The sequence below is a fragment of the Tasmannia lanceolata genome, unplaced genomic scaffold (assembly GCF_043159265.1).
Source record: "Tasmannia lanceolata isolate RefF3 unplaced genomic scaffold, GAP_Taslan_0.1 ptg000002l, whole genome shotgun sequence".
Taxonomy (NCBI): domain Eukaryota; kingdom Viridiplantae; phylum Streptophyta; class Magnoliopsida; order Canellales; family Winteraceae; genus Tasmannia; species Tasmannia lanceolata.
In genome coordinates, this window is record NW_027518679.1 from 48,159,216 (window position 1) to 48,183,461 (window position 24,246).

The window sequence follows — 24,246 nt, forward strand, 5'->3', positions numbered from 1 at the left end:
AGAAATATGGAGTTTTACAATTGGTTTCAACTAAAGCACATAACCCTGAGAAATGGAAACACTTTGTGAGCGTGCTAATCAAGGCCACCAAGCCTTTAGGATGCCCGATATGAACAACTCATCTGTTAAAAAATAAATAGACTGCAAGGGGAATGAATGGCGCACAAAAAATATATAAATAAACTAAAAGAAATAAGAAAAACAGCAAAAAAAAAACTTGTTTAAATAGGATGCTCATTCATGGAAAAAAATGAAACTTCAGAAAAACCACTATCAATGCTAAGGCACCTGATCATTTGAAAGCATGTAGATTGTAAACCATGAAAGTGATACGCCTAGACCTGAGCAGGGCCTAACGTAAATCCAGGACCCTCATATCTGTACCTCCCATCAGGGCCAATTCCAAAACCTTTTGGATCAGCAAACACATTCTCTAGAAGCTGGCTGCGTTGTGGATGAGGGCTCGCTTCTGCAAACTCCACAGCATCTTCAATTATCTCATCAATTTTCTTCTCGATAGCCTTCAACTCAGATTCATTGGCTAGATTGGTCACGATAATGTATTTCTTTAGGGCCACGATGGGATCTCTAGCAGCATAATGAGACTTCTCAGCTGCCAAAACAAAGAACATGTGAGGGGAAATCATCAATAATAGATGCAGTATTGTACCATTCAAAAAAAAAGATTCAGTATTGTATGATAATGTTTTCTGAGCAACAATGCCAGCCGAAGAATTGTGTCAAGTTAGTAAGGGAGTGAGTTGATTTTTATTGTAGAACCATAACATGTATCACAAAATCTAAGGCTATAGAACCAGGATCCTTCAAAATGGGTGGAATACCCAGCTCGAAGATGATACGATAAAGATAATGGTGTGGATATGTGTTGGATACGGCTAACCGGTATCCTCTTTTGGCTCTTTTTTTTTGGCGCTATTGCTTAGGTGCGTGGTCTTTCATATATAAATAACCTTTTGAGCACAAATTTTCTTCATTCTTTTTATGTTCCTCAACATAAATGAAATGAGAATCCCAAGTCATACATGCTTCTTTTTTCTTTTTATATTCATCCTCATAAAGGAAATGAGAATACTAAGCTAGAGAGAATGGCCATTCAAAAAAACAAGCTAGAGAGAGACGTATAAATGGAAGCTTAAATTTAGATAGAATCTTAAAATTTGACGAAGAATCAGGTAAATAACTAGGATATAAATTCAAAATATCAATGAAAGAGAAGAAAATAGAAAAGCATCCACCTCCCACGTAGATGCAAACAGACTCTTACATTACTTGTGTCGAATCACCTGGCTTGGGATATGATTGACGCAATTTGGCTACGCATATTAAGGAAATGATATCTAAATAGTACATTTTAAGGTTTCGAGACTTAAGTAGAGCCAAATCCACAAATTGTAGTATCAAAAGACATCAAAACTGGTCAGAGTCAGAAGCTGAGTTCTACGAGAAAGGTAGAAGTATGGTTTCATATTGGCAGAGGAACTGACAAAGAACTGCAAAAAACTTTGGAAAGAATGAACGCAACAAGTACAAATACTAAAACCTCAAGCTCCTATCTTCAATGAGGAAGAAAGTTTTTCTGAATTGTTAATAGTGTTTCGTTGCCCCAATTAGAGATTGGAAAGACTGAAAAATTAGATATTTAACAAATAGAGGAAGCTCAGATGACGGGAAAACATAGTAAGGATCAAATAGAAGCATCATCGTCATCATCATAATCATCAGAAACAACAACAACGGCACCAAAACACATAAGGCATATTTTGGATCAGCATAGAAATATCTCACGTTAAACCAACAAATTTCCCTAATTTGACAAAAAATAACTTGGGCACCAGACTTCACTAACCTAATTTTCACCAACCAACTGCTCGGCTCTGGACTACAAACCAACCTGCACAAATTTATTATCCAAGCACGAATTTCCAATCCAAGAACAATACAGCAAAAAATTAAGAAAAGAATATAACCAAAATATTTTTTTATCACCACCAACATATAAAGAACGGATCAGATCCACCCCCCTACAACCACACCCATAAATAGAGAACCCCACAAACATGCATTCCATTCAATCGCAGTCCAACTAGCATAACAAGCATATATCATAACGAAAACCGAAAACGCAACACTAATCGAATTAGAAAAAAGTAAGCTCAAATTCAAATTCTCACCAGGATCGCGAAGTTCATCGGGATCAGCCAATGAATGCCCTCTAAACCTGTAAGTCTCACATTCAATCAAACTCGGCCCCCTTCCCCTCTCCTCGCCCTTCCAATCGCCTCTTTTGCCACCTCCTTCAAAACATCCATTCCATCCACATGTACCCCCGGCATTCCAAAAGCCGGCCCCTTCTTCCAAATCTCCGGATTCGATGTCGCCCTCAAATCGCCCACAAATTATTCTCCACCACAAACACAATTGGCAATTTCCAAAGCGCCGCCATATTCAAACATCCAAAAAACTGCCCATTATTACACGTCCCATCTCCAAAAATCGCCAAAGTCACATGATCACAATCCTCTTCTTTAAGTACCTGTTAAAGTATAAAAGATTAAATAACGCAATCTCTAACACATTAACCTTTTGGAGTAATCGGTTGTTTCACATGGTATCGGAGCAATTGCCCTTGGTTCAAAACTCCTTTATATTAAAATTGCACATGTAATGGCCAACCTAAAAGAGGGATGACATGTGCCATGTGTAGGCCAACCCTAAAAAGAGGGGCCAGAGGGGCCACACGTGAGGGGGTGTGCTAAAATAAAAAAGATTAAGTATAATGCCTTCTCCAACAGCTTAAGCTTTTGGAGTAATTGGTTACTTCACATTGTATCAGAGCAAAAGGTCATGAGTTCAAACTCTTTGATACTAAAAATCCACATGTAACCCAAAAGAGGGGCCACATGTGCCACATGTAGGTCAACCCTAAAAACGAGGGCGCCACACATGAGGGAGAGTATTAAAGTATAAAAGATTAAGCGGAATACTAGGGACACCCTTGCAAAAATCTGAAAGGGCGCCCCATTGGTCGAATGTAACCAAAGTACATTTAGTGTGGGGGTGCCCTTTGGTTACATTCAACCCATGGGGGTGCCCTTTCACCCCCTCAGTCTAGCATTCCTCAAAGATTAAATAACGCCATCTCTAACAGCTTAAGCTTTTGGACTAATTGGTTGTTTCACAGTACCTCCCTCCTATACCTAGAAGTAAAAGCCGCGCCAGTGGCAACAGGAATTCCTTCTCCTATAAAGGCGAACCCTCCAAGTACATTGTGCTCTTTGGAGAACATGTGCATTGAGCCGCCCTGGCCGCGGCAGCATCCTGTGGTTTTGCCATTACTGCGCGAGCTGAGACGCCCTTGCTTAAGGCGTGAAAGTGATCACGGTATGTACTACAGACTGAATCTTCCTTTTTTAAGAGCTTTATAAAACCAGTTGAAACTGCTTCTTGGCCGTTGTAGAGATGAACAAATCCAAACATTTTTCCTCTGTAATACATTTGGGCGTACATGTCTTCGAATGATCGGCCTAGGATCATGTCTTCGTATAGATCTAATCCTTCTTCTTTCGTTATAAGCTGCGAAGAGAAATCAATGAAAGTTAGGGTTAGGGTTAAGGTTGGTTTTCAGTTCCGAGATAGAATATTGTAGAATTTGTGTTCTGAGATGGGTAATTGAAAAATTAGGGTTTTCTGAGATGGAAATTTGAAAAAATAGGGGTTTCTAAGATGGAAAGTTGGAAAATTAGGGTTTTCTGAGATGGAAAATTGAGGAATTCCTGAGATACAGAACTGAGAAATCAGGGCATCCTGAGATACAAAATTAAAAAATTAGGGTATTCAGAGATACAAAATTGAAAAATTAGGGTATTCTGAATTACAAAATTGAAAAATTAGGGCTTTCTAAGATACAAAATTGATAAATTAGGGCTTTCTGAGATACAAAATTGATAAATTAGGCTTTTCTGAGATGTAAAATTGAAAAACAGGGCTTTCTGAGATGCAAAATTGAGAAATTAGGGTATTCTGAGATACAAAATTGAGAAATTAGGGTTTTCTGAGATACAAAATTGAAATATTAGGGTTTTTTTTTTTAATGATTACCAGGTTGGAGGAGGAGAAATTGGATTTGAGCTTATTTTCCTTGACCAGATCAGAGACAGCAGCAGTGGGGGAAGAATGGGGGGAGGATGAGGGTAAGATTTTGGGGAAAATGCTGAATTTTTTGGTGGAGCTGAGGAAGGGGGTGGGAGTGAGGGAATTTTAGGGGGGAGATCGTGTGGTGGTGAAAGGTGGAGGGTGAAGGATCTTGATGGCGGAAAAAGAAGACATTTTTTAGGGGGCTGGATTGGGAGGATTTGGGGGGTGTGATTTCAAGGAGGAAGGAGGGAGAGGGGAGAGGGAACAAATAGGTAGAGGGAGGGCGGAGAAAACAGAGAGGAATGGTGTGGAAGAAACCGCACTGGAAGTTGGCTAATTTTTTAGACAGAGATAAATTCACTCCCATCTATGATGAAATCAACCCCTATTTTTCAAAATGGACTGCACAGGCCACACCATCGGATGATCCAAACCGTCCATTGTATGGGCCAAAATGTAAATAGCTTGTGCCCATAAATCATTTCCATAGGCTTTTTCTAACCCTCCTATCTAAAGAAGGACGGTTGGGATCATCCTGTTGAAATGATTTCTGAGGCGAAACCTATTTATATTGTGGCCCATCAAATGGACGGTTAGGATCATCCTATGGTGTGGGCTTTTTCTATGCTCGCATAGGCATAGAAACCTATTTAACACCAACATTCACAGCAATGAAAAGTGCAGATTCAACTACGATGGTATGAACGAATTGAGAGGAAGCTTGCAATATGGAGGAAGAGGTTTATTTCTTTCGGGGAAAGAATTACACTGATTAAAGGGGCCCTATCTAACCTGCTAGTATATTTCATGTCCTTGTACAAAATTCCAATCAAGGTAGCTTTGACTATTGAAAGATTGCAAAGGAACTTCTTGCGGGATGGAGAAGGGTCCCTAAAGAAGGTAAGGCACTTAGTAAGCTGGGATAAAGTTACACAACCTAAGGCGAATGGAGGCCTGGGTATCAGCAAGATTAGATTGCGAAACAAATCCTTAATTGGCAAATGGCTGTGGAGATATGGCAAGGAGAAATCTGCTCTGTGGCATCGGGTTATTGGACTAAAATACGGCACCAACTGGGGGGATTGGAGTTCTAAGAAGCCCGTGGGAGGAAAGGGCTCAGGTGCGTGGAAATCTATCTGCTCCGTTAAAGATGATTTTGACCAAGCAATTTGTTACAAAGTTGGACATGGCTCTAAGGTTAGATTTTGGCTTGATCTTTGGTGTGGCCAATCAAAATTATGCTTGGAATTCCCGAGCCTTTTCAGAATTGCCAGAAGCTACAGTTGCAGATTACGTGGTCAGAGAAGGTCAAGGGGGAGAGGATTCTCGGATATTCGTTTGCGTCAGAATCTTAAGGAAGAGGAAACTCATGAGTTCGAGAGATTGCTCTGACTTATTGATCGAAGTGACATATTGTTCGCAACATAATGAGGATGAAAGAATCTGGATTCCAGCTTCTGATGGGGTTTTCACTGCTAAGTCTTTCTTTAATCTGTTGAACGACAGCTCTATTTCTCTAATGAGGCGGGTTTGGAAATCACTAGCGCCACCAAGAGTGGTGGCCTATGGATGGACCTTGATGCATCGCAAGATTAATACATGCGACCGCCTAAAGAAAAGACACTTCAGTATGGCGAGCATGTGTGTCCTATGCCACCAAGATGAAGAAACTCTGGACCATTTAATGTTGCATTGCCTCTTTGCTTATCATCTATGGAAAAGAGCAATTGGAACCTTTGGAATTTCTTGGGTTTGCCCGCAATCTATTACTTCCCTTCTATCAGGTTGGCATACAGGACCGTTTGGAGAAATGGGATATAAAAATGGTAAAATTAAAATTTTAAACTTATTTTCTTTCTTAGGGATGATTGGAAAGGGGGGCATATTTTTACAAAAAGGGAGTTAGTATAAAAAAAATATTAAAAAATAAGGGTTTTTTTTCCCAAAAAATTAAGGGGGGCAATTGTCCCCCTTCCCTGTCAAGTGCCATCGCCCCTGAGAGAGAGAGAGAGAGAGAGAGAGAGAGAGAGAGAGAGAGAGAGAGAGAGAGAGAGAGAGAGAGAGAGAGAGAGAGAGAGAGAGAGAGAGAGAGAAGTCTCTTCAACCATCTCATGGATCCATATAATTAAGATCTCCTAGGTCCCTGCTCATATTTCATATTAAAAATAAATAGATACTTTCTTTGGATAATAACTCGATCCCATTATAATAACAAATCAATAGTCGATGTAAACATATAGTGAACATACGATTTAGGCAAGTTATTCCTAGTACTTTCTCTAAAACTTCACACCACGAGGAATGCATTGTTCATTTGGAAGTTGGAAACAAAAGGAACCACAATCATCACATATATCATTGCCTCATCTACATGCATCGGTCATATAAACATAGCACACTGCACACATAAGATTTATTTATTGATGCGAGGCTCATCCGCATAACAGCCTCGGCTCTTTATTATTACATTCGTAGATACACAAAGACAGAGCAAGAAGATAATCAGCTCCCTTATTTTAATACTAGTAGTAGTAGTACCCATCTCTCTTTGCCAAGCTGCAAATTAATCAGGTAGCGTAGGGGAAGTTGTAGTATGCGCTCCCATTCTCATGGAATACTCCATAGTAACGGCTCCATTGATTCATAGTCATACCGTCCTCATCGTACATACCAAGAATATAGGTCTCAAGACGCCCCGGCAACTTTGGAGTTCCATTCATCACATGTTGAATTAGGTTATCGTTGTAAGTTTGGGCATTTTCAATCGTTGCTTCGAATTCTCCATTATGAGGCCATCCAGTTGCCGCCACGATAAGATTCACATGGCGTTTTTTCAGAGCATAAATGGCTGAATCGAATGCATCCACCATAGAATCAAACACATATTTGTATATATAGTTTCCATCGGTTACCAGAGGGGTTGTGGCAGTGAAGAGGTAATGAGCGAGATCCAGGTTATGATGGCTATGGAAACGATATGGTAACGGGTAAACATTAACGAAGAGTGGGGCTTCATTGGAGATAAGGAAGTCAATGATGGGTGCTAGGATGACCCCGACGCTATTCCTGAAGATACATTGAGAGGGCGGATTGGTAACATCATAGTTTTCCAGATCATGTATTCCAATGGTTGTGGACACCTTGATTTTTCCCTTAGTTCTTGGATCTTGTTGGATTGCATCATTTATGTTGATCATTGCCTGGTGCAAGCTTTCAGATTCATCAAGTAATAACACGTCCTGACCAACACAGATATACTGGAATTCGACGTGAGGCCAATACCTCAATATGAAATTGCCAACCCACAAAGCTGCTTCTTGAGGGTTTTTGGCGAATACATTAAGATGACTGTTGTCAACTGGAATGATGACTTTAATGTTGGTATTGCGGAGCGCATCCAAAATATCACGGTTACCAAGGTCTGCCTTTGAAAGCCACAATTTGGTGATGTTGTTCATTTGGCAATGTCTGACCGTGTCTTGAGGAGGTATTGGGTTGCTCCTATCATTTCCGTAGACGAAACTGAGAGCAGGGGCTGCAAAATTATCATCATCATTTTCATCAGTATCATAATCATAATAATCATATATATAGGATTTGCAAGGGACCATAGAAGAAGGCAGATAAGTTATCTACACACTAGCTTAAAATACAGTAGGGGCCACGTTATAGTTATCTACACACTAGCTTAAAATACAGTAGGCGCCACGTTATTTGGGTGATCCAAACCATTAATTTTTAAGGCCCTCACATAGATAGGGTGTCCACAAAAAATCAGATCCATAGGATCATCCTAACCATTCAAACTGTGGAGGCAAAAAATGGACTAATTTGTGAAGGTTTAAAGACATCCATTTTACCTCCACAAATCGTAGGGTTGGGATGATCCTATGGATCTGATTTTTTGTAGACACCCTATCTATGTGAGGGCCTTTAAAATGGATGGCTTGGATCACCCAAACAATGTGGGCCCCCACTGTATTTTAAGCTAGTGTGTAGAGAACTCTCTACACATATGTGTAGGAACCGTTTTCTCATATGTATATGTATATGTGTGTGTGTGTGTGTGTTTTGATGGTGTACCCTGTTTAATTGACGGCAAAGGGAGAATATGACGGTTTTAGTAGTGTTGAGAAAGGGCTGCTGGGTGGCAGTGTGGGGTGTGTGTGTGTGTGTGTGTGTGTGTGTGTGTGTGTGTGTGAGAGAGAGAGAGAGAGAGAGAGAGAGAGAGAGAGAGAGAGAGAGAGAGAGATTTAAGCAAAATCTTAAATAAGTCACTTGGATTTTGGGTAATTTTACTGGACCACATTGACACAATCAAATTAGTAGGTGAGCTACAAAACCTGAAGCAGATTAATAGGGAAAAATTCTATTGAATAGATAGTAAATAGAGAGCTTTTAGCCTTTTAAGGAGAGTAGAGAGAGATTTTAGGGAAAGAGAATAATGAAAATATAAATTGTTTCATATTTAAGATAGGTTCATATTTAGGGAACGAAAATCATATTCGGATGGGATTTCGTGCGAGAGAAAAATGGAGCGCGAAAATCAAAGAATTGGAAATTTTGATTTTATTTGGTGTGGCAAACCCACAATAATAGTGGCAAATTAATTGAGAAAAATTCAAATTTTTAGAGGCCGAAAAGTCAACTAGTTTGGGACGAAGGCTTTGTTGAGTTGAGTTGAAAGGGAGAAAGTCATATTAATGGTTACAAACAAGAATTTGTAGTGGAAACAATTTTTCAAAGAAAAAAAAATCTCAGAAAATAGACGAATCACAGCGGAAAGAAACATGATTAGTGTATTATATATATTTATTTAGGGGGATGATATTTTCACCCCCTCTGTCAGTACGCATTCGCCCCCCTTATAACGTGAACAGTGGGCAACTTTAACACTTTTTGACGACAAGTCATGTTAAAAGGGGGGTGAATGTGTACTGCCGCGGGGGTATTGAAAATATCACCGCTCTTTATTTGTATGGGACTTATTTGCTAGGGACTTTCGTAGAAAGGCATTTCGCAGCTAGCTGTTGCATGAGGAAGCAGCGACAAAGGTTTAGTTTCTAGCAGATTTTGTCTTATTCATCTGAGGTGGCTGCTCTCTCGCGCAACAGCCAGCTGAAGAATATCTTTCTGAGAAAGTCACTAGTGAAACCCTATATATGTACATGGAGTTGAAGATGCCATTGAGAACACTCGCACAAAGAGAGAAAGAGAACATTCTGAATTAAAACTGACTCAAATGAAGTGTTCTAAATTAAAATTGATTCAAATGAAAATGCTACCTTAACCCTTAGAACCCTCGCTCTAAATATCTTTACCTGTCCATACTTGGCATGTATGTTGTATCCATCACCACAACAAATTAAATGTATAATATCTACATTTGATTTTTTTCTTTTTCTTTTTTTTTTTCCATTCCCGTGCCCGTGCATCGCACAGGTCTGCAATTAGTTCTGAATTAAAATTGACTCAAATGAAAATGCTACCTTAACCCTTAGCACCCTCGCTCTAAATTTCTTTACCTGTCCATACTTGGCATGTATGTTGTATCAATCACCACAACAAATTAAATGTATAATATCAACATGCATTAAACAGTAATATATATACATATATGTATAGGGATTTTCTAGTTGAATAGTGCAAAATAGTAAAACTACCATTACCAGCAGATGTGTTGAACTATAAAAGATTAAATAACACCATTTCCAACAGCTTAAGCTTTTGGTGTAATTGGTTGTTTCAACATGGTATAGAGTAACATGTTCTTGGTTCAAAACTCCATGATATTAAAAATCGACATGCCATGGCCAACCCAAAAGAGGAGCCACTTGTGCCGTGTGTAGGCCGACCCTAAAAAGAGGGGCCACACATGAGGGGGAGTGTCAAACCATAAAAGATTAAATAACGCCATCTCCAACAGCTTAAGCTATTGTAGTAATTGGTTGTTTCAACAAGATGGGAGAGGATACTCTGATGGGAGAGAATAATCTGAATTAAAACTGACTTTCACCTCATTACATGCACATATTTTGTGAGAGAGAGAGAGAGAGAGAGAGAGAGAGAGAGAGAGAGAGAGTGTGTCATGCCTGAAGGAGATGCCATTGAAAACACTATCACAGACAAAGAAGAACACTCTGAATTAAAACTGACTCAAATGCAAATGCGGATGCCTCAACCCTTGCACCCTTGCTCCTTATATAGAGGGAAGGAGTGCTAAATTTCTACAACCCTGTCCACACTTGCATCTCTTTAGTATAAGTGCTCACAACCACCACAATAAATTTTAAATAAGATGGAAATGAATAATACAAAATCTGGTACAAGGTGGCTGTTCTCTCCTAGGAAATGGCTTTCACCCGAAATTTTCTAGACATCTTCTACTAATAAATGGATTCCTACAATGCAGGTCATCAAAACCACCACAATAAATTTAGTTTGTATTAATATATATATAGATTCCTAGAATGTAGTTTTCATATAAAGCATTTAGAAATTTTACATCTATCAGTTATAAGATATTTAATTGCTATAGAGAAATTTTAGATTTAAAAATGATTTAATAACAGCAATATGGAAATTTAAATTTATAATGGTTGATATAAGTTGGAAATTTAAATTTATAAGGTTTTATAAATTTATAAGGTTTTGCAAATTTATAAGGCGTTTAAAATTGTAATGGTTTAAATAAGTTGGTTTTATATCCAAAATGTACAAAGTTGCAAAGGAAATCTAGGAAAACGATAGTGTTAGGGAGATGATATTTTCACCCCCGCCACCCTTTCAGTACGCATTCGCCCCCCTTATAACGTGAACAGTGGGCAACTTTAACGCTTTTTTTTGCGTTAAATCACATTAAAAGTGGGGCGAATGGGTACTACATGAGGGTGAAAATAACATGGCAACTGTATAGTGCAAATTAATGACAAATAGAGAAAGAGCCAATCTGTTAACGGTGGGGAAAGTGACCCATGCAAGAATGATGCATGACAGAATAACAACACGGTTCTACGATGTGCCGAAGGAAATATAGGCAAACCAATTGTGTTCTACGATGTGCCGAAGGAAATATAGGCAAACCAATTGTGTTAAAGATAACTTTACCAGCAGTATGAAAGGGTTTAGCTATAGTCTAGAGAAAGCGTGAGACACGCCAAGAAAGGGACCCTTATAAATTCTAGATCAGCAATTTATTGCAAACCAAACAAACACAACTGCCAATGATTTCTACCACGCGAGGTGATGTACCCACTGAGAGAGATCGTGAAGATCATAATCTCATAAGATTATCCAAATAATAAATGTAAGATTTAGACCATTCTGTAAATATTCAATCAAGCCATTTTGAATTGATTGTATTATTGAAAATCTCTTAACCTAGAGTAATCTCGATAATCTAGTTATTGACGTAATCAAACTAACATTAAATTTTTAAGGAAATAGCTTAATCTAACTATATGCATCAGCATCAGGCCAGTCATGGAAGATAAACTCTGTTTTTGAACATGAAGGGATCATTATAGAATCCTCCGTCCAGAAGGAAAATTAGATACTTAGAAACCATAGTTCTAATTCAATTTATGTTTGTTTGTCAGCGGGTTAAATAATAAAAGACGAGCTAGCACATTATCAAAGCATCTATTGCCACATCAGTGGCCTACAATATTTATCACTCTTTATCAATATTTATTTGGGATTTGCTAGTTAGTTTCAGGTAAAGCCATTTCGCAGCTGGCCTTTGCATGAGAAAACAGCCACACAGGCGTACTTTTTAGCAGATTTTGTCTTATTCATTTAATTTATCGGAGGTGGCTGTTCTCTCGTGCAAAAGTTGGCCACGAAATGGCTTTCTGCGGAATTGCCTAGCAAATACCTCAAGAGGCGTGTTGCATGGTCTTGATCGCATCCCGAATGGACGTCCCATGCATGAGCTGAGAAAAGGAATGTGAAAAATAATGGTTGTCGTTCACACGAGACAACATGATTCTATTCCAAAAATAAAATAAAAAAGTGATTCCTATACATGTCTTAAAAAACGTAATTCTAATTATGGAAGCACTCAAGAGAATAAGAATTGATTCTAACTTGTATAGAGGGTTAGGATCAACCATCTATTGTGCGGTCCCTGTATAGATCGGAGGGTTAGGATCAAGCCATATATGGAAATGATTTTTGGAGCACAGCCTATTTACCTATTTAGGTTGTGTCCCATCTAATGGACGGTTTGGATCATCCTATGGTGTGGGCCGTACGCTACTTTTTGAAAAATAATGGACTATAAAGCCTTTCATCATATTAAAATTCGCCAGTTCATATTATTTTAATGATATTGACATACGATGTTTTAAATGACGAGGGAGTCTAGACTCATGGGCGACCTTGGAAAAAAGAGGGCAAAGGGCTCCCTCATTGGTCAAATCCCATTTAAGATGGCACGGAAACTTAAAACAATAAGGAAAATTTTTCAAGTGACATCGGAAAAGTAGGGAAATGTCCAATTGAAGTCACCCAATTTCAACATGTCCATTTGGTGTTACGCCCATTTCCCGCCTGAAAAATGGACCCAAATGCCCCTTGTCAAATCAAAAGCTTTTTACTTACTTCCCATGCAAGTAAACCATGTTTTCATCTTTTTTTTCACTCCAAACAATTTTTACAGCTGAGGTTTTCTTCTTTCTTCTTTCTTTTTTCTTCTTTACTCCAAACCATTTTTACAGTTAAGGTTTTCTTCTTTCTCCTTTCTTCTTTCTTCTGTATAATCACCATGTTTTCTTCTTCTTCACTCTTACCCATTTTTACAAGAAAAATGAAGAAAACATCAACCGTACAATCACCATGTTTTCATCTTCTTCTTCACTCCAACCCATTTTTACAAGAAAACAGAAAAAAACCTAAATAGGTAAGTGGAAGTTTTTTTTTCAGTTTTTTTTTTTAATGTAAATATTGGATAATCGTTATCTATACTGGTTTTTCCGGCTTACTTTCAGGGGAAGATGGTGGGTTACATTGATAATCCGTCGTTTAGATTTGATACCCCCTGTAAATATTAGATAACCCTCATTTATATTTGGAAACGTTGTTTTTCTTATGATCTGAAACCTATTTTAAAACTAATAACTGATATTTGGATTTTTTAGTTTCATTTTGTTGGTGTGTTCTGAAGAAGTTGGTATGGTATAAATTGATAACCTCAGTAAAGAATTGGATAACCCTTGTTTCTAAATTGATAACCTCAGTATAAATTGGATAACCCCTGTATAGAATTGAATAACCTCAGTATAAATAACCTAAGTATAAAATAAACATCAGTATAGAGTTGGATACCTCAGTCTAAAATTGATAACCTCATTAAAGAATTGGATAACCCTTGTTTCTAAATTGATAACCTCAATATAAATTGGATAACCTCTATATAGAATTGGATAACCTCGGTATAGAGTTGGATAACCTCAGTATAAAATTGATAACCTCAGTACAGAATTGGATAACCCTTGTTTCTAAATTGATAACCTCAATATAAATTGGATAACCTCTTATAGAATTAGATAACCTCAGTATAGATAACATACGTATAGAATAAACATCAGTATAGAGTTGGATAACCTCAGTATAAATTGAAAACCTCTGTAAAGAATTGAATAACCCTTGTTTCTAAATTGATAACCTCAGTATAAATTGGATAACCTCTGTATATAATTGGATAACCTCAGTATAGATAACCAAAGTATAGAATAAACATCAGTATAGAGTTGGATAACCTCAGTATAAATTGAAAAACTCTGTAAAGAATTGGATAACCCTTGTTTCTAAATTGATAACCTCAGTATAAATTGGATAACCTCTGTATAGAATTGGATAACCTCAGTATAGAATAAACATCAGTATAGAGTTGAACAACCTCAATATAAATTGAAAACTTCTGTATAGAATTGGATAACCCTCTGTAATTCATAAATAAAAGATAGGCCTAGTATCCAATACATAATCCATATCTGTACATAATAACCCTTGCTCACATGTTCAAATTTGACTTGAAATTGTAATGTTTTTACATACGTGTTTGAAAACTACCCTGTACACAATTCATAGTTGCTATCTCAATGATATATAACAGATAGACCTTGTATCCAATAGATAACACCTTTGTGTATTTCATAACCCCTTGGTTAGAGCTGCCAATCTGCTTGCAATTGTGATATTTGTAATGTATAGTCTTTATAATTTGTTCTAGACTTGACATAAGGGATCCTTCTTGAAATTGTTAATGTATGCAATAGGTAAGCCATATTTGTCCCTTATAACCCCTCTTTATAACTAGCAACCTTATTGAATTTTTTATCTTTACACATGATTGAAATTGTGTTCATTTTGTGTCGTTGCAGGTATTCGTAAATGCCTGAGTTTCTTTTACACTATGATGGTTATTTGAATGATGAAGTTTCTTGGGAATATGTCGGAGGGAGGAAGTCATTGATTTCGGTGAGTCGTCGGATTAGTTTGCTAGATTTTGAAGATCTTATCCACAAAACAATGGGGAGTATAGGTAGGGAGGTGTTACCATGGTTTTAAATTTCGACGGATTTCGGTGGAGACCAACACCGAAACCACCAAAAACCAAAACGGTCATTTATTTCGGCCGAAATTTCCTTTTTCCGAAATTTGACCCAAAAAAATTGTTTTTTTTAAATTAATTTAATATTTCACCGAAATTTCGGTAATTTCGGCCGAAATTTAATATTGAATAAAATATTAGTTTTGATTTTGGATTTCGATCGAAATTTTGAAATTTCAGGGTCCGAAACCGGTACCGAAACCAAAATTTTAAACCTTGGGTGTTACTATTGATAAAATGTCGATACATTGTTGATCCGTACATAACCACTTTGGTTGATGTTGATAATGGCGATATCCTCCAGTCTCTGATGAAGATTTTTGACAAAGAAGCGGTCAATTCTGTGATGCTGTACATAACCCAAAGCAGAAACCCCGAGGGTATTAATTCAATGAATACGTCTATGCTTCCCCCGAACAATGTTTGTATGCCTATTTCTGAACCAATGCTAGCTAAACAATTGTGGTGGGGAAAGTGACACTTAGGAACGTCCAATATCTGTACATATCAAAAAGTAAAAAATTCTTAAGAGGATCCTTAAGGACACTCCTTCCCATCCAAGAGATAAGATTGTTGGACCACGCATCCAAGACAGAATAACAACACGGTTCTACGATGTCTTGAAGGAAATGAAAGGGTTAAGCTATAGTAGATCTAGAGAAAACGTGAGACACACCATGAAAGGAACCCTTATAAATTCTAGATCAGAAATTTATTGCAAAGCAAACAAACATAAATTCCAATGACTTCTACCACGAGGTGTTGTACCCACTGAGAGAGATCATGAAAATCATCATCTCATAAAATTATCCAAATAATATATAAGATTTAGACCATTCTGTAAATTTGCAAATCAAGCCATTTTGGATTGATTGTATTATTGAAAATCTCTTAACCTAGAGTAATCTCGATAATCTAATTACTGACATAATCAAACTAACATTAAATTTATAAGGAAATAGCTTAGTCAAACCATATGCATCATGCCAGTCATGGAAGATAAAATCTGTTTTTGAACATGAAGGGATCATTATAGAATCCTCCGTCCAGAAGGAAAATTAGATAGTTTGTAGAGAAACCATAGTTCTAATTCAATTTCTGTTTGTTTGACAGCGGGTTAAATAATAAAAGATGAGTTAGCACATTATCAAAGCATCTATTACCACATCAGTGGCGCCCTACATTTATTAGTCTTTATCAATATTTATTTGGGATTTGCTAGGGAGTTTCACGGGAAGCCATTTCACAGCTGGCCTTTGTATGAGAAAACAGCCACACAGGCGTACTTTTTAGCATATTTTGTCTTATTCATTTAATTCATCTGAGGTGGCTGTTCTCTCGTGCAAAAGTTGGCCACAAATGGCTTTCTACGAAATTGCCTAGCAAATACCTAAAGAGGCGTGTTGCATGGTCTTGATCGCATCCCGAATGGGCATCCCATGCATAAGAAAGGATTATGAAAAATAATGGTTGTCGTTCACACGAGACAACATTATTCTACTCCAAACAATAAAATAAAAAAGTGATTCCTCGTAATTCTAATTCTGGAAGCACTCCAAAGAATAAGAATTGATTCTAACTTCTATAGAGGGTTAGGATCAACCCTCTATTGTGAGGTCCTTGTATAGATCGGAGGGTTGGGATCAAGCTATGGAAATGATTTTTGGGGCACAACCTATTTAGGCTGTGTCCCATCTAATGGACGGTTTGGGTCATCCTATGGTGTGGGCCGTACGCTACTTTTTGAAAAATAATGGACTATAAGGCCTTTCATCATATTAAAACTCACAAGTTCATATTATTTTAATGATATTGACATACGATGTTTTAAATGACGAGGGAGTCTAGACTCATGGGCGCCCTTGGAAAAAAGAAGGCAAAGGGCTCCCTCATTGGCCAAATCCCATTTAAGATGGCACGTAAACCTAAAACAAGAAAATGTCTCTAGGGGAATTTGACCAATAGGGCCACCCTTTGCTCCCTATTGTCCAAAGGCGCTTGTGAATCTAGCATTCATCTTTAATAATTGTACTAAGTAACCTTGTCTTTTATTTTTTTAATTGGATTATAGGAGCTTTTTAGGAATTGTATTCATGGTTTTAAATTTCGTCCGAAATATGAAATTTCAGTCGAAATTAGGCCAAACCCCAAATTTTGCGAAATTTCAAATTTCGGTTCAAAATTAGGTAAATTGGTTTTTTTATATAAAAAATAATATTATTCCGAAATTTCGGAATGAATAAAACAAGCCTTTTTTAATTATCAGATTTCAGCCGAAATTATAGAAATTTCGAAATGAATAAAACAAGACTTTTTTTATTGCCGAATTTCGGATGAAATTACCGAAATTTTTCTGCCAAAATTTCGGAATGAATAAAACAGGACTTTTTTTAATTAATGGATTTCAGCCGAAATTTCAGTTTCGGTGAGGGCCGAAACCGAAATTTTAAACCATGATTGTAATAATTAATAACCTTTGACAGATGGGTTAAATAATAAAAGACAGGCCGAGTGAGTGTAATATCAAAACATGATAGATTAAAATACAATAACCTATTTTTCAATGTAGTATTTGAAATTAATTAATGAGAAATTTACCATTTAAATTCTTAAAGATTCTGAAATGACATTTAGGGTCGATTTTCAACTTATTGACCTGTCAGTTTCACTGTACAGAAAAAAGACTGAACCACTCTTTTGTACAATCTCCAAAGCAATCAGATTTTTTAGCATGCGCGTTCGACAACCATTATAAAATCTATTTACGCCTATTTTGTATTCCTAAGAATTAGAGAAAATAGAAATCACAATAATCTTGTTCGGCTCACCTACCCACCACAAGTGCATTTCTAAAAAATTTCACTTTTGCGCCTTTTTCACCCTAAGAGATCTCATCAATCCGGAGTTGCTTCCGAGATCTCATCAATCCGTTTCTCTCAGCTAAAAATGAGAAGCCTTGCAGAACACACCCGCCATCCCATTCTTTCCCAAGAAAAGCGGGAAAAACAGATTGATGAGAATCTTCATAAATGATTATTAGTCGCTTTGAAGAATTTGAGTTTTTCGTCGTAAGAGAATGTAAAATTTCTGAAACGGGCTCAACGGGCCGAGTAGCCGAACAAGATTCTATGAGATATTTTCGCTCTTCTCATTCTTCACCACTTAAAAAAGGAGAATCCCTGTCACGACCCAAACCCCACCCTGGGCGTAGGACGTGGCAGCGTCGTACACCTGCAAGACGAGTCACACAAATGTACAAGGCTACAAAGCAATAACAGAACATAAACCTGGCATTCCATAATTAAAATATATATCAAAGTCTCAATTACTGCAGGCCCAACAAGGTCAAATCAAATCTCAACTCTCCCCTGAATCAAAAGTAAAATAATAAAGTCGTTACATCTTATTCAAAGTACTCATTTCCTAATGAATTGAAAATAACTAAACTAATCTTCAAGCCAAAGTCCAGTTCAAATGCTAAGCATCCTGTTCCTCGTTAACCTCACAAGGGTCAAGACCTGAAAATGTTATATAACCACAGTCAGCTGAAAAGCTCAGTACATAATAAAGCGCTACTCTAAGTACAGTCTAAGCATATGGTCCTCAGCAATTCCTCATATACATACATACGTATACATATCTACACACACAGATATATATATATAGGTATGTCATTTGTAAGGGTAACGGATAGAATTCGAATCGGATATGGCTATATCCGAATTCGATTACAGTATAAACTATCCGGATTCGGATTTGGATTCGAATTCAATGGATATCTAATATCTATCACCAAATTCGACTCCGATGGATGTTGTTCGAATTCGGATATTATCCGTGTCCGTTTATCTGGTAAATTCGAACATTTTATTGCAGCACTTTATCTTTCTTCTCCTTCTTACTCCGCGAATGAATTTTTCAAACCCTAAAACTAGACCTCTACCTTCTCTTCTCAAAATTAACACTCAGACTCTAAAATATATGAGATCCTCTTCTTCCTTTTAAAACAAAGGCAGGAGAGATAGATAGAGAGAGAGAGAGAGAGAGAGAGAGAGAGAGAGAGATATTTTCACCCCCGCCCCCCTTTCAGTACGCATTCGCCCCCCTTATAACGTGAACAGTGGGCAACTTTAAAGCTTTTTTGCGTCAAATCACATTAAAAGTGGGGCGAATGGGTACTACATGAGGGTGAAAATAACATGGCAATCATATAGTGCAAATTAAATTTAGTATGTATAAATATATTTTATACATTTAGTATGTATATGTATATTTTCGTGTACAGCATTTAGAAATTTTGCATCTATCAGTTATTTAATCGCTATAAAGAAATTTTAGATTTAAAAATGATTTAATAACAGCAATATGGAAATTTAAATTTATAATGGTTTAAATAACTTGGAAATTTAAATTTATAAGGTTTTGTAAATTTATAAGGTTTTATAAATTTGTAATAGTTAATTTTATATCCAAAATGTACAAAGTGGCAAAGGAAATCTAGGAAAAACGATAGTGTTAATTGTAGATGGCAATTGAATGGTGCAAAATGTTAAAAATAGCTTTCATGGCAGTCTGAAAGTGTTGAGCTATAATCTAGGGAAAACGTGAGACATGCAAAGAAAGGGACCCCTATAACTTCCCTATAACTTCTTGATTGTGTGTGTGTGTGTGAGAGAGAGAGAGAGAGAGAGAGAGAGAGAGAGAGAGAGAGTTGTAATCTGAAAAGGCCTCATCATCTAAGATTTATCCAAATAATTTGTGTAAAAGTTTATCATGGCATTGGCAGCTTATAAACAAGCTCGTAGAGGCTTTCGTAATATTATGGAGGCAATCGTGTCTCCCTAAATCATTTCTCAAATGTTAAGATTAAAATGAGATAAAATTAACTCAAATTTTCCGTATCTTCATATCCCATAGTCTGAAAACCATCCCTATACACACCATTCATCTCACAATTTGTGAATTCTAATAATCCTGTTAGAAATAATCTCAGAGTTGCAATAAATTATTGTAAGGATTACGGTGCAGTGCGGCAACAGCAGATGCTTCCATGGAGGAAGGTACCAATTAGAAATGCCCCATGACCATGAGGAGCATTAGAGTTGAATATCGATTATTTTATCCTCAAGTAAATATCTCTTAATTTCTTTAAGAAGAATGATAGACGGAAGGGCGCCCGCCCATAAAAAGCCAGAAAAGGGCCCTTGATTAGATCCATGTCATTAAGTGCAATAGAATTTACTTTCTTAATCGATTTTAAAAGGTTACCGAAAATAACATGGATCCAATCATGGACCCCTTTTTAAGCTCTTTATGGAAGGGCACCCATGCGTCTATCATTCCTCATTATAAATATATTTAGTAGGAGATACTCTCTATATGATAAAAACGCTACATATATTTCATAGCTGTATGTCATTCAAATGAAGACATACGCTCCGTGGAAATAGGCTTGGCCAGGGACGGAGTCAATGGCCCCCCCTGAAGTTTGGGAATTTTTTAAAAGCCTTTTTTGGTAAATCCCAGGATTCTTATCCGTGAAGTGAGTTTTATTAAGCATTTTTTTCGTTAGCACCTATATTATAGCATTCTCTCTCTCTCTCTCTCTCTCTCTCTCTCTCAACAACAAAATATCTTAGAAATTTGAGGGCCAAAAGCGGAAATAATTGAGATTTTATATTGTGTGTGACGGTATGTTATTTTCAAAAAGGATTGTACCCAATTTCATGGGATGATCCAAATCGTTCATTTGTTTGGCCACAATGTAAATAGTTTGTGCCCCATAAATCATTTTCATAGGATGATCCTAACCCTCCGATCTAAAAGGGACAACCTCTACAGATAAGAGGGTAAGGATCATCATATGGAAATGAGTTTTGGGGCACAACCTATCTATGGTTGAGCCCAACAAATGAATGGTTTTGGATCATTCCATGAAGTGGGCTGTACAATCCTTTTTGTTAAATGGTGGACCATACATCCCAACACAAAACTCATAACTGAGATAGGTAATTAATGAAATTTTATATGTTGTCTGCAAGTGAAGTCCAATGTTTTTCAAAAAACTATTGTGTGGCACTGTGGCCCACTTAATAGGATGATTCAAATAGTTTATTTGTTAGGCCACAATGTAATAGGCTGCACTCCTTGAATCTTCTCCATAGGATGATACTAAAGCTCCGATCTACAATGTGATTGCTTCATAGGATCATCTTATGGAGATTATTTATGCGTTGCAGCCCATTTACGTTATGGCCCAACAAATGAATGGTTTGGATCATCCTATGAAGTGGACTTAGTACTTTTTGAGACATATTGGACTACATGTGTGGCCAACATATAAAATTTGGAGAATTATTTGGATTTTCATAGCAGAAAGAGATCCTTTTTTTCTTGGGCTATGCTATGCATGCGTGTAAATTAGCATGCTCTGTCCATCATAACATGAGGTGTAAATATTGGGCCCTATTATATCAAAATATGAGGTTTTAAATTTTGGGCTCCACCTTATGCATGGGATAGGGGGAGATGGTGGGCCCACCAATAAAATTTGAAGTCTAAAATGGTGGGCTCCAACATGCTATAACGCCATTCTTTGCTCCCCGTGAAGCAAATTCATGCCTCCGTCCCTGGGCTTGGCCAAGCCACATAAAATCTCGGTGTCTATCTTGTTGCTTGTGTTTATTTCAGATTTTCACTTTACGTGTGCACGATTGGATCGGATTTGCCCGGTGGATTTTCTCAACACGAGATAAATAATGGGATACATTATAATATCTGGGGTAAAAGTTTGCTTTTATTGTTTATTGAAATGATTGAAGATACTATTTATGGAGTTTTTGCAAAAGAGCTGGTATATATAGAATAGAGTCATAATTTGTTTGCCAAAAGAGTCTTCTAGTTTCATAATTTGCGAATAGAGTCACAAGGTTTGCGTGAATTTTGCAAAGCAGGTCATTCCATCAATTTGTGACCAAAATACCCATGGCAGATTTTTTTTACTCACAAAAGACCAAAATGTCCTTATATGTGAAAATTACGTCAGTGATGTCTTTTGATAGGAGGGGTCCCACTAGCTCAATTCAAACCCATGCATAGGGTGGGGCCTGCCATTTTGCCTCGTATATTGACGGGTCTTTCACATGAAAATTACCTTGTGAAGGACCAAAATACTCGTGATGGCCATGATATGTTTTGATAGGATGGGTCCCACCAGCTCAATTCAAACCCATGCATCGGGTGCGTAGGTCCCACAATTTCCACCAAGCCCGTGTGCATGGTGTGTCCACAATTTTACATGTCACGTTTTGAGGGAGTGGGCACAACTTTTTACACCCATGCATAAAAAGCTGGTATATATAGAAATGATATTCCCACACCCTGGATTGAAAACTTATTATTGATTGTCATGGAGAGATTTTATATGATGGGTGGCAGTGTGAACCCGTATTTTTCAAAAAGTACTGTACTGCCCACTAATCCGTCCAATTGTTGGGCCACAACGTAATTAAGTTGTGGCCAAAAAATCATTTTAATGTGATGATCCTAACCCTCCGATCTATAGAGGGACCGCACATTATGTAAGCTTTTATAGGATCATTTTGATTTTTTGCGCACAACCTAATTACCTGGTGGCCCAACAGATGGACCAATTGGATCATCATATGGAGTGGGCCGTACTGTACATTTTAAAAAATAAGGGTTTACATGGCCACCAATCATATAAGATCTGTGCCATGGATATTTCCATCTTTTTACATAGTTAATTTTTGCCTTTCCACGTATCAGGACATTTTCGTCTTTTTCAGGGAGTTGGAAAAATTCTGCCGTGCGTATTTTGATCACAAACCGATGGCTTAACCTGATTTACAAAAGTCACTCAAACCTAGCGACTCTATTTGCAACCTTTTGGCAAATAAAGCATAGTTGAAGACTTCTTTTGCAAAAACTCCTAAAAATTATCCTACCTTGATATTAAGTGATGAACGAGATTCAAGAGACTTTTTTCTATATCGGAAGGACATTACTTGGTTCCATTATCTAATTATCTTTTCCTATCTCTGGAAAGATATGCAGGTTAATGCCTATAGACACCTCATTTTGTCCCTACTACAAAACAACACAATCGGTCAATCTTTCATATAAGAGAGGTAAATGTCATATGAATTTTGCGAGATCCCACATCGGAAAAGGAGAGAAAGTTTGTGGGCTATATATGTGGATTCTAACTCCCCTTGTGTAGATGCGCTTTTAGCATCTCCAAGGGGCGAGCCCCGCCGAGACGGTCAGACACAATAACGCTTCTAAGAGCAATGGGTAGAAGACCCAAAACTGGACAGTATTTACACAGTGGGGATCAGGAGATGACATTATGATATCAAAGCCAAGTTTCCCACAGTACAATTTGATAACGAGGATGCTGGCCCCAAGGAGGTGCATTGTGAGATCCCACATCGGAAAGGGAGACAAAGTCTGTGGGCTATATATATGTGGATTCTCCCTCTCCCTCAATAGACATGTTTTTAGCATCTCCAATGGGTGTGCCCCGTGGAGTGGCAACCAAACAGAATTCTCTCTCTCCCTCTAACAATGAGATTTCTCTCTCATCCCATACAGAATTCTATCTTTAGTAAAACTGGGGCCGGGTACCACATATCATGACCTCCAGAAGCAGGATTTCAAGCATTTAAACCAAATACTAGTTTCATTCATTTTTACATTTTTATTCTGTTATAGAGCACGCGCACGAGAGAGAGAGAGAGAGAGAGAGAGAGAGAGAGAGAGAGAGAGAGAGAGAGAGAGAGAGAGAGAGAGATTCCACCTTCATTTAACAATGTAAAAATGATACTAGATTCCACCTTCATTTACAAATAGAGAAAGAGCCAATCTGTTACGAAGGGGAAAGTGACCCATGTCGAACCAATGCTAACTAAACAATTATGGTGGGGAATGTGACACTAAGGAACGTCCATTATCTGTACATATCAAAAAGTAAAAATTTCTTAAGAGGATCCTTAAGGACACTCCTTTCCATCCAAGAGATAAGATTGTTGGACCACTCATCCAAGACAGAATAACAACACGGTTCTACGGTGTCTCGAAGGAAATGAAAGGGTTAAGCTATAGTCGATCTAGACAAAACGTGAGACACGCCAAGAAAGGAACCCTTATAAATTCTAGTTCAGAAATTTATTGCAAACAAACAAACAAACATAAATTCCAGTGACTTCTACCACGAGGTGTTGTACCATGCACTGAGAGAGAGATCATGAAAATCATCATCTTATAAGATTATCCAAATAATATATAAGATTTAGACCATTCTGTAAATATTCAATCAAGCCATTTTGGATTGATTGTATTATTGAAAATCTCTTAACCTAGAGTAATCTCAATAATCTAGTTATTGACATAATCAAACTAACATTAAATTTATAAGGAAATAGCTTAGTCAAACCATATGCATCATTCCAGTC

The 24,246-nt window shown here is 37.4% G+C and overlaps 1 protein-coding gene and 1 pseudogene across 1 annotated transcript; both read right to left on the bottom strand.

Moving 5' to 3' along the window:
- On the bottom strand, positions 1 to 4,347 carry LOC143886078 (pyruvate dehydrogenase E1 component subunit alpha-3, chloroplastic-like; annotated as a pseudogene).
- Positions 4,348 to 6,441: 2,094 nt separating this feature from the next.
- Positions 6,442 to 10,406, bottom strand: LOC143876266 (putative glucan endo-1,3-beta-glucosidase BG1). Its single transcript, XM_077378005.1, has 2 exons — positions 10,248 to 10,406; positions 6,442 to 7,690 (listed from the first exon to the last, which is right to left on the bottom strand). Exons 1-2 carry the CDS (start codon positions 10,261 to 10,263, stop codon positions 6,723 to 6,725), a joined length of 984 nt encoding a protein of 327 aa, XP_077234120.1. The 5' UTR covers positions 10,264 to 10,406; the 3' UTR covers positions 6,442 to 6,722.
- Between the last annotated feature and the right edge of the window lie 13,840 nt (positions 10,407 to 24,246).